The following is a 16,016-nucleotide window of genomic DNA, read 5'->3' on the forward strand; positions in this document are numbered from 1 at the left end:
GGTCCACCCCTGGTGGGTTTGTGCCCATAGGTGCCGTTGTTGCCGGTGATGTCTGGTGAGGACCTGCCTTACAACAGGCCTACAAGCCCTCAGTCCAGCCTCTCTCAGCCTATTGCGGACAGTCTGAGCACTGATGGAGGGATTGTGCGTTCCTGGTGTAACTCGGGCAGTTGTTGTTGCCATCCTGTACCTGTCCCGCAGGTGTGATGTTCGGATGTACCGGTCCTGTGCAGGTGTTTTTACACGTGGTCTGCCACTGCGAGGATGATCAGCTGTCCGTCCTGTCTCCCTGTAGTGCTGTCTTAGGCGTCTCACAGTACAGAAATGGTAATTTATTGCCCTGGCCACATCTGCAGTCATCATGCCTCCTTGCAGCATGCCTAAGGCACGTTCACGCAGATGAGCAGGGACCTTATGCATCTTTCTTTTGGTGCTTTCCAGAGTCAGTAGAAAGGCCTCTTTAGTGTCCTAAGTTTTCATAACTGTGACCTTAATTGCCTACTGTCTGTAAGCTGTTCGTGTCTTAACGACCGTTCCACAGGTGCATGTTCACTAATTGTTTATGGTTCATTGAACAAGCATTGGGAAACAGTGTTTAAACCCTTTACGATGAAGATCTGTGAAGTTATTTGGATTTTTACGAATTATCTTTGAAAGACAGGGTCCTGAAAAAGGGACTTTTCTTTTTTTTCTCTCTCTCCTGAATTTACAAGCGTTCAATGGGGGAGGGGGGGAAGACAACGACAGTCGGCGAGACCAAATTCATGCAATAAATGGATATTAACTTCTATCATTGTAATACTGGAACAACGGTTAATCAATACAATCAATGGATCAACACATCTGTTGTTCGGGAATGAGAATTCATAAGCTCTATATCGAATATCAGAATCGTATTCAGAAAGTACTCTCAAGTCACAGGTTATTTTAATTAACCTATTTTTGAATTTCCCGGTAGGCCGTCATTGTACATAATATTTTTTTTTACTTAACTGACTTGCCTAGTTAAATAAAGGTTAAATGAAAAAAATATATATATTCTCAATTTAAAATTTAGATTTTCTTATTTTTTAAATTCTATTTCTAAAAGGATGAAATTGTGTGTTTGTTCTGTGCTGCTGTATATGAACTAAAAACATAGCCCACTATGTACCATATACTATTCCTTCATTTTATTAACATGTTTTACATCTAAAGAAAAAACACTGGTTCCTCTCTATATCCAGAAATGACACCTACAGCACACCGTACCAAGGCACAGGAGTATATTTGAAATGTAACCTTTATTTACCTAGGCAAGTCAGTTAAGAAAACAAAATTCTTATTTACAATGACGGGCCTAACACCGGGCCAAACCCGGACGACGCTGGGCCAATTGTGCCCCGCCCTGTGGGACTCCCAATCGCGGCTCGGTTGTGATGCATTCTGGATATATCTGGTAGGTAGAATAGGTAGAATATGGCTTTATATGGGTTATAGGGGCGGTTTCTGGACTTGGGACACTCTGTTCCCTATAGGGGAGAGAGGTTCTGATCGACCACAAAACCAAAGCTATGTTGTCCTCTCTCCGTGAGACCCATGTACTGTATATGCATTGTGGACTGTCGAAAGGGGCAATCGGATGCTGAACTATACAGGCTGTTGCGTACACCAACGCTACATCGAAAGGGGCAATCGGATGCTGAACTATACAGGCTGTTGCGTACACCAACGCTACATTGAAAGGGGCAATCGTATGCTGAACTATACAGGCTGTTGCGTACACCAACGCTACATTGAAAGGGGCAATCGGATGCTGAACTATACAGGCTGTTGCGTACACCAACGCTACATTGTGACCCGTGTGTCAAGATGCATGGATGTGTAGACCTGATCCATGGAACTGTGTTTGGAATGGAAACAATGGATGGATGTGTAGACCTGATCCATGGAACTGTGTTTGGAATGGAAACAATGCATGGATGTGTAGACCTGATCCATGGAACTGTGTTTGGAATGGAAACAATGGATGGATGTGTAGACCTGATCCATGGAAACAAAGACTGTGATAATCTCACTGGCAATCGGATGCTGAATTCCAAACCGACCCCATTGCCCCTTACCCCCTAGGGCCTAGCAACTTCCTAGCGATCTGAAAATATAGGATAGGTGTAAACAATGTGGTTAACACGATAATATCGCCACCTTTCCTTGAGATAAGACAGGTAGAGTTACCAACATATTCGACCATTACTACACCAGTCCAATCCCCTTGAGATCAACATGAAATACCTAGGGCGTAGGGTGGTAGGGGGTAGGGGGTAGGATGGTAGGGGTCTATTCGGGACTCAGAAAGGGGTCTTACTAGCAGCAGCGTTTGTTAGAGGGAGGAGGCTGCCGGATTATCTTGAAGGACTCGTTACTGTCTAAGTCTGGATTCTCCAGGGGCGGAATCTGTTTACCTGAAACACAACACAACACGAATCATTACGTAAGAGAGATGAAAAATATTACACTGGGATTGCTTCTCAAATGGCACCCTTTCCCTATATATAAAAAGTCCAAAGTAGTGCACTATAATGGAGTGCCATTTGAGAAGCATCCTGATTACTGTCTTAGGTTTCACAGGATGTTGTGATGGTAACTTCCTCCCTAAGAGACACTATGCTGAATGGTGCTATTCTGTCTTAGAAGGTTTCACAGGATGTTGTGATGGTAACTTCCTCCCTAAGAGACACTGTGCTGAATGGTGCTATTCTGTTTTAGAAGGTTTCACAGGATGTTGTGATGGTAACTTCCTCCCTAAGAGACACTTTCACAGGATGTTGTGATGGTAACTTCCTCCCTAAGAGACACTTTCACAGGATGTTGTGATGGTAACTTCCTCCCTAAGAGACACTTTCACAGGATGTTATGATGGTAACTTATGTCTAAAACAAACAGAGATATCAAAAAATATTCACTACGCTTTAACAGTGAACAAAAACAAATAACTTTGAATAGAGAGCGCGTAGGGATGCATAACAACAAGGGCTGTGATCAATTCAGGAAGTGATTTGATTTATAAAATAAAACATCTTTTGAAATAAATAACTTCTCATTTTCACTTAATTTGACTTCCTGAATGAAAATGACTTCAATTCAAAACATTTGAACCCTGATAATAAAGAAAGGTAAACAAACCGTATGTGATGTGGTGGTTGGATGGAAACACTTACTGATCTTCTGAAAGAGCTCCTCCACATTGACAGCGTTTCTGGCGCTGGTCTCCATGAAAATAGCTGCGATGGACTCAGCAAAGTCCTTAGCTTCTTTCATAGGAACTTCCCTGTTAAACGAGACACTACAATTAGTACTGGGGTTGACTCGTCAACAGGCCTTTAAACATGGTGGCGATGTTACACTGAAAAGTCTTCCAGGTTGTTAACTAAACAAAAAGGTGCTCAGTCAGTAAGTTCTATTTCCTGTGTTCTGGGAATTCAGAATGACCACTTCCTAGTCAGAGAAGCAGGTAGCACATCACACGGGTGGTAAAACGCAGTAGAGAGCTGTACGGCGGTGAAGTACTAATACATAAGAAATACTTCCAATGAACTCAAATAACCATCTATCAGACTTTTATATTACACAGAAAACGAGGAAGGCTGAAAGTGAGTAAACTGCAGCTACCATATTAATGTAGAAGGTCTGGCACTACGTCATCTACAGATGTACAGTGGGGCAAAAAAGTATTTAGTCAGCCACCAATTGTGCAAGTTCTCCCACTTAAAAATATGAGAGAGGCCTGTAATTTTCATAATAGGTACACTTCAACTATGACAGACAAAATGAGAAAAACAATCCAGAAAATCACATTGTACATTTTTTTATTAAATAATTATTTATATATTTTCCACCATAATTTGAAAATAAATTCATTAAAAATCCTACAATGTGATTTTCTGGATTGTTTTTCTCAGCTTTTTAAGATGTGGAGAGATATTTGCAAACCCCTTTGGTAGAAAGGATTCCTCCTCTGCTCTGACTCAATGTATTAATTAACAGGGTCTTTCTACCTGGCGTTTCTGACAGCGTTTTCCAACTCCGGTATCAGAAAGGTATAAGGCCAATATCAGCTCTTTTTTTATTATGGGGACACATTGCTATTGTTTCAGCAACCCCCCCCTCTTTGTGCCCCGCAAATGCATTAACTGGGTAAAAACCACCCAACCATAAATCAGTGGTAGTGTGAGATGTCTTACCACTGGAGGAAATGAGTGCTATATTTTGGGAGAGGATTTCTACACGATATGAGACCTATTTTTTTTCTTCTATCTCTTCTCCCTAATATTGCTTATACAGCCCCCTGAGAGGTGTCAATAACAAGAACAAATCAGTAGGGGAAACATTAATAGCAGACAACTAAAAGTGAATGTAAAATTCTCATTGTTAGAGTGTACTTGTTTACTTTCATTCTATTGTCTTGCTGTTTCTTGGTTGTTTCCTGTTTCCTGTATCCTGTTTCAAAATGTACAATCTATTTATGATGTTGACCGGAACAATAAAATAAAAAATAAAATAAATAATAATAATTGATACCGGATGTCCCCCAAGTCGTTTTTATTCCCTGCGATGGCCACAACGATGTCCTCCGGACCATGTTCTTTCAGCTCCTTCACCCATTTCTTCAGTGTCTGGAAAGAGTCCTGGCAGACAGACAGGCAGACAGGCAGACAGACAGACAGACAGACAGACAGACAGACAGACAGACAGACAGGACAGACAGACAGACAGACAGGCAGGCAGGCAGACAGACAGGCAGGCAGGCAGACAGACAGACAGGCAGGCAGACAGGCAGACAGACAGACAGACAGACAGACAGACAGACAGACAGACAGACAGACAGACAGACAGACAGACAGACAGACAGACAGACAGACAGACAGACAGACAGACAGACAGACAGACAGACAGACAGACAGACAGACAGACAGAGACAGGTTACACTTTACTCCAGGGCTGATGGGTAAAACCTGGCTTTTTATACAAAGCCTCATTTCTCTAGCCTGGGCCTGTATTCATAAAGCATTTCTGAGTAGTTGTGCTGATCTAGGATCAGGTCTTCATTATCCACAGCTCTGTACTGATCTAGGATCAGGTCTTCATTATCCACAGCTCTGGACTGATCTAGGATCAGGTCTTCATTATCCACAGCTCTGGGCTGATCTAGGATCAGGTCTTCATTATCCACATCTGATCTAGGATCAGGCTCATTATGGGCTGATCTAGGATCAGGTATTCCACAGCCTGCCCATCTAAAGCTCTGGGCGGATTAGGATCAGGTCTTAATCAGCTCAGTGCTGATCTAGGACCAGGTCTTCATTATCCACAGCTCTGGGCTGATCTAAGATCAGGTCTTCATTATCCACAGCTCTGGGCTGAACTAGGATCAGGTCTTCCTTGCCCATCTAAACTGATTAATAATCACCTAAAAAGGCAGTGTCAGCACTGATACCCACGAGAAGCTTTATGAATAGGAGCCCTGGTCTCAGATCAGTTTGGCATGACAATGTATATAGGAGTTGGCAAGACAGCAGAAATAGAATGGAACTGGGACCAGGTTATAATGTCTGTGAGTCCTGTGAGTTCCTTACCAGTTTGGTGATGTCATAGACAATGACAGCTGCGGCAGAGCCTCGGTAGTACATGGGGGCCAGCGAGTGGAACTGGAACACAACGACACATTGAGTTACAGTGGGTAGTAGATCAACAGTGTTAATTCCTATCTGCACAAAAGCGCAAATAATGGTAACTGTTGTGGTTCATTGGCCGATATTATCGTGTTATAACACACTCCTGCCCAGTATCTATCTATCTATCTATCTATCTATCTATCTATCTATCTATCTATCTATCTATCTATCTATCTATCTATCTATCTATCTATCTATCTATCTATCTATCTATCTATCTATCTATCTATCTATCTATCTATCTATCTATCTATCTATCTATCTATCTATCTATCTATCTATCTATCTATCTATCTATCTATCTATCTATCCCACTCCTGTCCAGTATTTCTCTCCCTCTCTCTCTCTGTCTCTCTCTGTCTCTCTCTCTGTCTCTCTCTGTCTCTCTATCTAACCAACCCACTCCTGCCCAGTCAGCATAATGGCCAGCCAACACATTTTTTTATTTACACACACACACACACACACACACACACACACACACACACACACACACACACACACACACACACACACACACACACACACACACACACACACACACACACACACACACACACACACACACACACACACACACACACACACACACACACACACACACACACACTTCCATTTTACACCCCACCCTTGTGAGTCATCAAACCACAACAGTGCTACGAACCTCGAACCCTGATCTATCAGTGTGTCTCAGAAAATAACCAATCACATGATCCCTTCGAAAGGACGCATCATGATACATACTTTGGAACCAAGAAGTAAACAGGGAAAAGGGTTGCCATGCCAACTCTGTCCACTGACCCCTGAAACCACACGTTTACCTCCTGGCAAGCAGTAAAGCTACTGTAGGACATTTGTTTTAATGAAACATAAACAACGTGGGCAGATTTGTATAAAATCTCTCCCCGAAATGAGTTTAGCTCAAGCTGGCAAAACCAAATCAAATCACATTGTTATTGGTCACATACACATGGTTAGCAGATGATACACATGGTTAGCAGATGATACACATGGTTAGCAGATGATACACATGGTTAGCAGATGATACACATGGTTAGCAGATGATACACATGGTTAGCAGATGTTAATGCGAGTGTAGCAAAATGCTTGCGCTTCTAGTTCTGACAGTGCAGTAATATCTAACAAGCAATCTAACAATTTCCCAACAACTACCTGATACACACACATCCAAAGGGGTGAATGAGAATATGTACATATGAGTATATGGATGAGCGATGCCCGAGAGGCAGACTGCAAGGTGCAGTAGATGGTATAAAATACAGTATATACAATACAGGCGATAGGAGTAATATAAGACATGAAGACATTATTAAAGTGGCATTGTTTAAGAGTGACTAGTGATCCATTTATTAGAGTGTCCTGTGATCGGGTGTCTCAGTGTAGCCAGCAGAGATATGAGATATGAAACAGAAGAAGGATGAGCGACGACAGAAACAACTGATGATCAGACGAAGGGGGATGAGCAGTTGAAAACATATAGGGGATGAGCGAAGACAGAAACAACTGATGATCAGACGAAGGGGGATGAGCAGTTGAAAACATATAGGGGATGAGCGAAGACAGAAACAACTGATGATCAGACGAAGGGGGATGAGCAGTTGAAAACATATAGGGGATGAGCGAAGACAGAAACAACTGATGATCAGACGAAGGGGGATGAGCAGTTGAAAACATATAGCGGATGAGCGAAGACGAGGTACCTAACCCACCCTTTCCTGTCCCGCTGTGTCCCAGATGAGGAACTTGTGTAGTTCGTGTCCACACGGGACCGTCTTGGTTAAAAACGATGCCCTGCAAGTAACACACAGAACGTTAGGCCTAGCAGTTGGTCTCTCCATTATACAACTGTGAATGACAGAAGGAAATACAATAACTAAATGTTTCCTGTTTTAGAGCAACGATGGGTAACTTTGATAGGGCGGTGGGGGCCACACAAAACAAATAGAACTCATCATGAATGGACACAGTGCCCCCTCCCTGCGAGATAAACATTTTAGCGCCCCCCCACACACCCCACACCCCTTGACAGTGAAGAGAAAACATTTACGTTTTAAAAATGTATTTCCTGCAATTCTGCACTTTGTGGAAATTGGTCCTCAGGCCGACAAAAAAGGGAGCCATGTGTCCCGTGCACCGCCAGTTATCCATCCCTGTTTTAGATTCACTGTGGCCCGCGCACCGCCAGTTATCCACCCCTGTTCTAGATTCACTGTGGCCCATGTACCACCAGTTAACCCACCCCTGTTTTAGATTCACTGTGGCCCGCGCACCACCAGTTATCCATCCCTGTTTTGGATTCACTGTGGCCCGCGCACCGCCAGTTATCCATCCCTGTTCTAGATTCACTGTGGCCTGTGCACCGCCAGTTATCCATCCCTGTTTTAGATTCACTGTGGCCCGCGCACCGCCAGTTATCCATCCCTGTTCTAGATTCACTGTGTCCCGCGCACCGCCAGTTATCCACCCCTGTTCTAGATTCACTGTGGCCCGTGCACCGCCAGTTATCCACCCCTGTTCTAGATTCACTGTGTCCCGCGCACCGCCAGTTATCCACCCCTGTTCTAGATTCACTGTGGCCCGTGCACCGCCAGTTATCCATCCCTGTTTTAGACTCACTGTGGCCCGTGCACCGCCAGTTATCCATCCCTGTTTTAGACTCACTGTGGCCCGTGCACCGCCAGTTATCCATCCCTGTTTTAGACTCACTGTGGCCCGCGCACCGCCAGTTATCCACCCCTGTTCTAGATTCTAAATCCCAACACATATTTTACTAATCTCATTTTCCTCCTTGGAAAAGGAAAACAGAGAACTTGGGTTGGAGTCTTATTTTCGATGGACACCTGAAAAGGCTGAAAGCTGTCCTACCTATTGCGTAGAAGAAGGTATTAATGCTCTGACAACTTACCCTATAGTTGGACTAATGTTGTGGTCGAAATGGTCTTGTACAAAACGACATACAATACTAGACTTGCCCACTCCAGTATCCTGCAAAAGAATGAAGTTGGTGAAATGCAATGTAAAGGGTTGCTCTGTCTGTCTACAAAAGACAACAAAAAAAATTGATTAGAAAACTGCTTGAGAAGATTCAGTATGTTATTGCCAAAACCATCCTAGTAGCCTGTGTTGCTTGTTTTGCAAACCAAGAACACAATGTTTTGTTGGTGTCGTCATCTAGACCATTGTGAAGCAGGCAAGAATAACTAAGCACTTCCTGGTCATGGATTTTTGGAATCCTTCAGAACAAGAGTCTGTCCTGTATACTTTGTCAATGACTAATTAGGGCAAAAATGATGGGAAATGTACACAATTATCTATATATTTTATACTAATTATCATACAAAGAATAATTAAAAGATATTATGTGATATATTTATTATATCTTTCAAGCCTAAATGGTCAACAATGTATTTTTTGTGTACTCCTATAATTTATTGAACTGTACTTAATTGCCTGTACGTTGTGTTGCAGTAAAAAGGGGGGTTCCATTCTACTCAGGAACACTTCTAGTTTCCACAAAGTTGAAACCCCCAGCAGCGTCGCTGCTCATTCTGCGGCCCTTAAAGAGAGTGGCCAAGCAGCTTAAATGCAGTACACTTTTTCCTATTAGACATACAGAGTCTTCAGAAAGGATTCAAACCCCTTGACTTTTTTCCCACATTATGTTGTTCCAGTCTGAATATTCACCGGCCTAATCACAATAACCCCATAATGACATCACAATAAACCCATAATGACATCACAATAACCCCATAATGACATCACAATAAACACATAATGACATCACAATAACCCCATAATGACATCACAATAACCCCATAATGACATCACAATAACCCCATAATGACATCACAATAAACACATAATGACATCACAATAACCCCATAATGACATCACAATAACCCCATAATGACATCACAATAACCCCATAATGACATCACAATAAACCCATAATGACATCACAATAAACCCATAATGACATCACAATAAACACATAATGACATCACAATAAACCCATAATGACATCACAATAACCCCATAATGGCATCACAATAACCCCATAATGACATCACAATAAACCCATAATGACATCACAATAAACCCATAATGACATCACAATAACCCCATAATGACATCACAATAAATCCATAATGACATCACAATAACCCCATAATGACATCACAATAACCCCATAATGACATCACAATACCCCCATAATGTCAAAGTGGAATAATGTTTTTAGAAAGTTTTACAAATGAATAAAACATGAAAAGCTGAAATGTCTTGTGTCAATAAGTATTCGACCTCTTTGTTATGGCAAGCTTAAATAAGTTCAGGAGTAAAAATGTGCTTAACAAGTTATGTAATAAGTTAAGAAGGAAGCCTGTACAGAAGAAAAATATTCAAAAACGCGCATCCTGTTTGCAACAAGGCATAAAAGTAATACTGCAACAAAATGTGGCAAAGCAATTAGCTTTTTGTCCTGAATACAAAGTGTTATGTTTGGGGCAAATACAATACAATACGAGTACATATCTACATATTTTCAAGCACACTGGTGGCTGCATCATGTTATGGGTATGCTTGTAATTGTTAAGTACTGGGGAGATTGTCAGGACAAAAAAGAAACAGAATGGAGCTAAGCACAGGCAAAATGCTAGAGGAAAACATGTTTCAGTCTGCTTTCCATCAGACACTGGCAGATGAATTCAACTTTCAGCAGGATAATAACCTAAAACATATAGCTCCACATTGATCTGGTACTGGTCCTCCCTGCTCCACTGTCTATTATAATTGATTTTAACTCTGCATCGTTATGAAAAGGCTCGTAAGCGATCCTTTCACTGTAAAATTTACACCCATTGTATTCGCTGTATGTGTCTTAATGGTCTGTCATACCATGGATCATTTAGCTATTTGATTTAGAATTTTAAGACCCCTTTAGGTATCAATTTGTTTGTATTTTTTTTGTATTATTTGATCAAATATTAATAATAATCCCTAATCCATTGATTTCACATGACTGTGCAGGAGCCAGGAGCCAGGAGCCAGGAGCCAGGAGCCAGGAGCCAGGAGCATACCTCAGGAAATATTAGTTTTTTTGGACACATTTTTGTTGGCGTAAAACGACCCTCCATACTTCTATTCATTTGTACCTTCAGACAAGTCACCATCGTGTTCCCCTTTTCCACAGTGGGATCGTATTCGTTTTGTTGGCTAAAACCCAATCGGGCGCTAACAGACGTTTTCATGAGAAGACCAATCAAACACCGCAGTAGCTTGGCCACCTTCCACCTCAGATGCGGAAAGGCCCCGAGGCGGATGGATTGAGATGCTGCCCATCCAAAAAGAGTTGAAACTGAAACTTTTCTGGGCTTCTCTGCTGGGAGTGTCCAGATGGATCCCAAGAAGGTGAGAGCGGTGGTGGATTGGCCCTACGTCCAGGGTGCAGCTGCAATGCTTCCTGGGGTTTCGCCAACTTTTATCGTCACTTTATCTGGGGTTACAGCACCCCGGCCTTCCCCCCTGTCGGCACTCACCTCTACCAAGATTCCGTTCTCGTGGTCATCTGACCGTACGTTCCGGGAAACACCGCTTCACCACTGCTCCTTGAAACTTATCAACTAGATCTAATGTCTCGAAACTTGAAACGTGAAACCTCGAGTTGAAACTGGCAGAATTTGTTGAGATTATAATATTTATTTTTTTACTATGTTACTTAAATTGACGCATGGGTGTAAAACTCTTGAAAGGGCCACAAAGAATAGCAATCATGACCTTGCAAAGTAGAAGTGCTCCTGAGTAAAACGGAGCCACCTTTTACAGCGACACAATGTACAGGAAATTGTGTACGGTCCAATATGAAAAACATACTGCATTCAAGCTGATTGGACACACAATTGTTTTCTGAACGGTTGTGCAATATGAATGGGCTCAGTAACAATGGGATTTAAATGTGTTTTCTAAAGTGTATTATTATAATGAGAATATAATTATGAATATTGTTATTGTTATTATTATTAACAGTAGCATTATAAATTGTGTTTTGATATTTCAATTACTGCTGTTGCCATGATAACTAATCTAGTAATCATTACCCTTTAATGTTGTTAACAGTATTGTAACAACCCTGGGTTTATAAATGTGGAAATCGACTGCCGAACCAGCATGCTTTTGCGGCACAGTCGATAGCGCGCGCCGGACTGCGGGCTCGAAGGTCGTGGGTCCGAGACACGCTCCCTTCTGATTCATTACAGTATTGTTAATACTATAATATTCATTCTGCTGTTAATGCTATTAACGATTTTGTCTTTCTTAATATTGTTAAATATTTAATATTGTTACGTCTGCAAACATTTCCTAATAAAATGTTTACGTATTTCGATCATTTGCATGATTTTTTTTTTTAACATCTTCATTGCGGGACTATTATTTTGAAATAAATCGCCGAGGTCACGATCTAATTCTTGCTGTCTTCTCAGCGGTGTCATGAAGAATCTAATGGTCAGGCTACTTGTAACAACTCCAGCCGGATGGTGACGTAATGGCTGCTATTTAACAGTCAGAAAAGCCATTGCAAAAAAAAAACACAAAAAAATGCAAGGTAAGGGAAATAACTCAATTGACAAGGACAACAACACAAACCATGCAGCAGTATAATAAACAACAACACAAAATTGACAGATTACACAGATTACACACGGGATTGTACAGGTCTATAACTGGCCGGGGAAAGTTTATGATTATGTTTATGTGGCTTCGTCTCCACATCTTTTCCTTAAGTAAATGTCTCTTAGTGTGCAACGGTTCTTCGATAAGATAATAAGATAGAAACGGAACGGTTCTTATGCGATGTCAAATTATACCAGACAGAAAAGATTTCAAACGGCCGCGTTCTCAGTCTAAAAATATTCAGACGGACCGCAGACAAAGAATTTCCAAAGACAATCGCCAAACAATAACTTATTTCACTTACCCCAAGAAGACACACTTTTAGTTCCCGTATTGCCATTTTAAAAATCTTATGGTAATATAGGCATACTTCTTCCGTTTCTTTTCAATGTCTTTATCTCTCCATATTTGCGTTCAACGGATTTTTTCTTTAGATAAAATACAGAAACCCAGCCCCTAGACAAGACTAATGCCGCGTTCATAACAACTAGGAATTTGGAAATCTCAGACTTCCGACTTCAGTGCGTTCAAGAAAACTTTCTCCGACTGGGAGAAAAAAAAAATCGATTTGAACTGTCATCCAACTCGGAAGCTCGGGGATCTTTTCTAGAGCTTCGACTTTTTCCGACTTGAAGATCACCGACGTCATAATTTGACTTCGTTTATTCGCCACTCCCCGAGTTCCCAGTTGTCTTGAACGCACCATGATGACCATCGTCCCGAAACATAACGGAAAACAGTTGGAGCAACCCGAAACGCTCACTGTCACGTGACGGCCGTCACCCCTTCTGTTACTTTTATGTTCAAAGAGGAAGAGAGAAACTGACTAGGGGAAAAAAAGACCCGGATGGGACAGAAAGAAAGTGTAGTACAAGATAACAAATAATTTATTAACTTTCAACTCAGTAGAGGACAAGCAGTGGAGAATATAATGGAAACATTTGTCTTATGGTGATGCCAACTTGCTAATTGCCACTCAAGGTCAAGCACTGTAAATCACTGACACATAAAAGAGATGGAAATACATTTTGATTGATTGATTGTTTGAGAAGATACCATATTTTGTGGGAGGTTTTTACTCGTATTTGTTAAGAGACGACCAAATAAGGAAACAATATTATTCCGTTTGACAGTTTGTTTTTCACAGTCATCACAGGAAACTACGAAAGCCTCTTTTTTTTGACAATATGAAAATAATCTCATGTTATACAGCAAATCCATTTAAATAGTGGCACATTCATTAATTAACAATAACATTTAAGTCTCATTTCAAATCCTAACAGTTTTGCTCATAGAATGCTGTAGAATGCTAGAATAGAACTGTAGAATAGAAGACTATTTAATTTTCCATTATTTTACCAGGTAAGTTGACTGAGAACACATTCTCATTTACAGCAACGACCTGGGGTATAGTTACAGGGGAGAGGAGGGGGATGAACGAGCCAATTGTAAACTGGGGATTATTGGCCGTGATGGTTTGAGGGCCAGATTGGGAATTTAGCCAGGACACCGGGGTTAACACCTCTACTCTTACTATAAGTGCCATGAGATCTTTAATGACCTCAGAGAGTCAGGACACCCGTTTAACGTCCCATCCGAAGAATGGCACCCTACACAGGGGAGTGTCCCCAATCACTGCCCTGGGGCATTGGAATATGTTTTTAGACCAGAGGAAAGAGTGCCTCCTACTGGCCCTCCAACACCACTTCCAGCAGCATCTGGTCTCCCATCCAGGAACTGACCAGGACCAACACTGCTTAGCTTCAAGCCAGCAGTGGGATGCAGGGTGGTCTGCTGCTGGCAAGAATATTAGACTATGATTTCGGTTTAATTCACATCAATACTTATACATTTTATTTTTATTAAAACGCCAAAAAAACATCATAAAAGCTGAAAATACAGTACCATTGTTTTTTTTACAAATAAAAAAAATAAAAAAAATAAAAAATTGTGCAATAATGTACACGCACATTCAGCTGTGCATTCCTTCTTCTGCTTTCACCAATCACAGACAACGATAGAGACGGATAGCATGTTTTCATTGTAACAGGTCATAGAGACGATGTGACTTGTACTGGTGGAACCGATGTGAAATGGCTAGCTTAGTTAGCGGTGGTGCGCGCTAATAGCGTTTCAAACGGTGACGTCACTAGCTCTGAGACCTCGAAGTAGTTGTTCCCCCTTGACTCTGCAAGGGCCTGCGGCTTTTGTGGAGCGATGGGTAACGATGCTTCGAGGTTGGCTGTTGTTGATGTGTGCAGAGGGTCCCTGGTTTGAGCCTAGATAGGGGCGAGGAGAGGGAGGGAAGCTATAACTCCTAAGAGAGTCGTGATCATTAGAGCAATGGAAAATGTTTTTTCAACGTAAAGAGAAAATTAGTGTAGTTCAGGTGGTCCATCCCTGTTTAACCTGGAGGTGAAAGAAACACCTGTTTAGGAGAGGTGATGGCTAGTAGAGTAGAACACCTGTTTAGGAGAGGTGATGGCTAGTAGAGTAGAACACCTGTTTAGAAGAGGTGATGGCTAGTAGAGTAGAACACCTGTTTAGGAGAGGTGCTGGCTAGTAGAGTAGAACACCTGTTTAGGAGAGGTGATGGCTAGTAGAGTAGAACACCTGTTTAGGAGAGGTGATGGCTAGCAGAGTAGAACACCTGTTTAGGAGAGGTGATGGCTAGCAGAGTAGAACACCTGTTTAGGAGAGGTGATGACTAGTAGAGTAGAACACCTGTTTAGGAGAGGTGATGGCTAGCAGAGTAGAACACCTGTTTAGGAGAGGTGATGGCTAGTAGAGTAGATTAGGAGAGGTGATGGCTAGTAGAGTAGAACACCTGTTTAGGAGAGGTGATGACTAGTAGAGTAGAACACCTGTTTAGGAGAGGTGATGGCTAGCAGAGTAGAACACCTGTTTAGGAGAGGTGATGGCTAGTAGAGTAGATTAGGAGAGGTGATGGCTAGTAGAGTAGAACACCTGTTTAGGAGAGGTGATGGCTAGCAGAGTAGATTAGGAGAGGTGATGGCTAGTAGAGTAGAACATCTGTTTAGGAGAGGTGCTGGCTAGCAGAGTAGATTAGGAGAGGTGATGGCTAGCAGAGTAGATTAGGAGAGGTGATGGCTAGTAGAGTAGAACACCTGTTTAGGAGAGGTGATGTCTAGTAGAGTAGAACACCTGTTTAGGAGAGGTGCTGGCTAGTAGAGTAGAACACCTGGTTAGGAGAGATGATGGCTAGTAGAGTAGAACACCTGTTTAGGAGAGGTGATGTCTAGCAGAGTAGAACACCTGTTTAGGAGAGGTGATGTCTAGTAGAGTAGAACACCTGGTTAGGAGAGGTGATGGCTAGTAGAGTAGAACACCTGTTTAGGAGAGGTGATGGCTAGTAGAGTAGAACACCTGTTTAGGAAAGGTGCTGGCTAGTAGAGTAGAACACCTGGTTAGGAGAGGTGATGGCTAGTAGAGTAGATTAGGAGAGGTGCTGGCTAGTAGAGTAGAACACCTGGTTAGGAGAGGTGATGGCTAGTAGAGTAGATTAGGAGAGGTGATGGCTAGCAGAGTAGAACACCCGGTTAGGAGAGGTGATGGCTAGTAGAGTAGAACACCTGTTTAGGAGAGGTGATGTCT

At 42.0% G+C, this 16,016-nt stretch overlaps 1 protein-coding gene across 2 annotated transcripts; it reads right to left on the bottom strand.

Annotated features, from left to right (window-relative positions):
- Positions 1–634: 634 nt before the first annotated feature.
- rab31 (RAB31, member RAS oncogene family) lies at positions 635–13,093 on the bottom strand. Of its 2 annotated transcripts, XR_006840051.1 has the most exons (8): positions 12,706–13,093; positions 8,638–8,717; positions 7,442–7,523; positions 5,613–5,684; positions 4,558–4,664; positions 3,198–3,307; positions 2,023–2,441; positions 635–1,971 (listed from the first exon to the last, which is right to left on the bottom strand). XR_006840051.1 is itself a non-coding variant. In XM_046360593.1 (7 exons), the coding sequence occupies exons 1-7, from the start codon at positions 12,739–12,741 to the stop codon at positions 2,344–2,346; spliced, it is 585 nt and encodes a 194-aa protein (XP_046216549.1). In that variant the 5' UTR covers positions 12,742–13,093; the 3' UTR covers positions 635–2,343. The 2 variants fall into 2 exon arrangements, 1 of the variants encoding a protein (XP_046216549.1); XM_046360593.1 differs by having other exon boundaries at positions 635–2,441.
- Between the last annotated feature and the right edge of the window lie 2,923 nt (positions 13,094–16,016).

Source organism: Oncorhynchus gorbuscha, linkage group LG08, assembly GCF_021184085.1.
Source record: "Oncorhynchus gorbuscha isolate QuinsamMale2020 ecotype Even-year linkage group LG08, OgorEven_v1.0, whole genome shotgun sequence".
NCBI classification, from domain to species: Eukaryota; Metazoa; Chordata; class Actinopteri; order Salmoniformes; family Salmonidae; genus Oncorhynchus; species Oncorhynchus gorbuscha.

Coding starts and splice junctions, on each gene's coding strand:
- rab31 (XM_046360593.1), bottom strand. CDS start 12,741: ATGGCAATACGGGAACTAAAAGTGTGTCTTCTTGGG. Junction 4,665..5,612: donor TCTATGACATCACCAAACTG/GTAAGGAACTCA, acceptor TCTGTCTGCCAG/GACTCTTTCCAGACACTGAA. Junction 3,308..4,557: donor AACGACTTGGGGGACATCCG/GTATCAATTATT, acceptor CTCGTTTAACAG/GGAAGTTCCTATGAAAGAAG.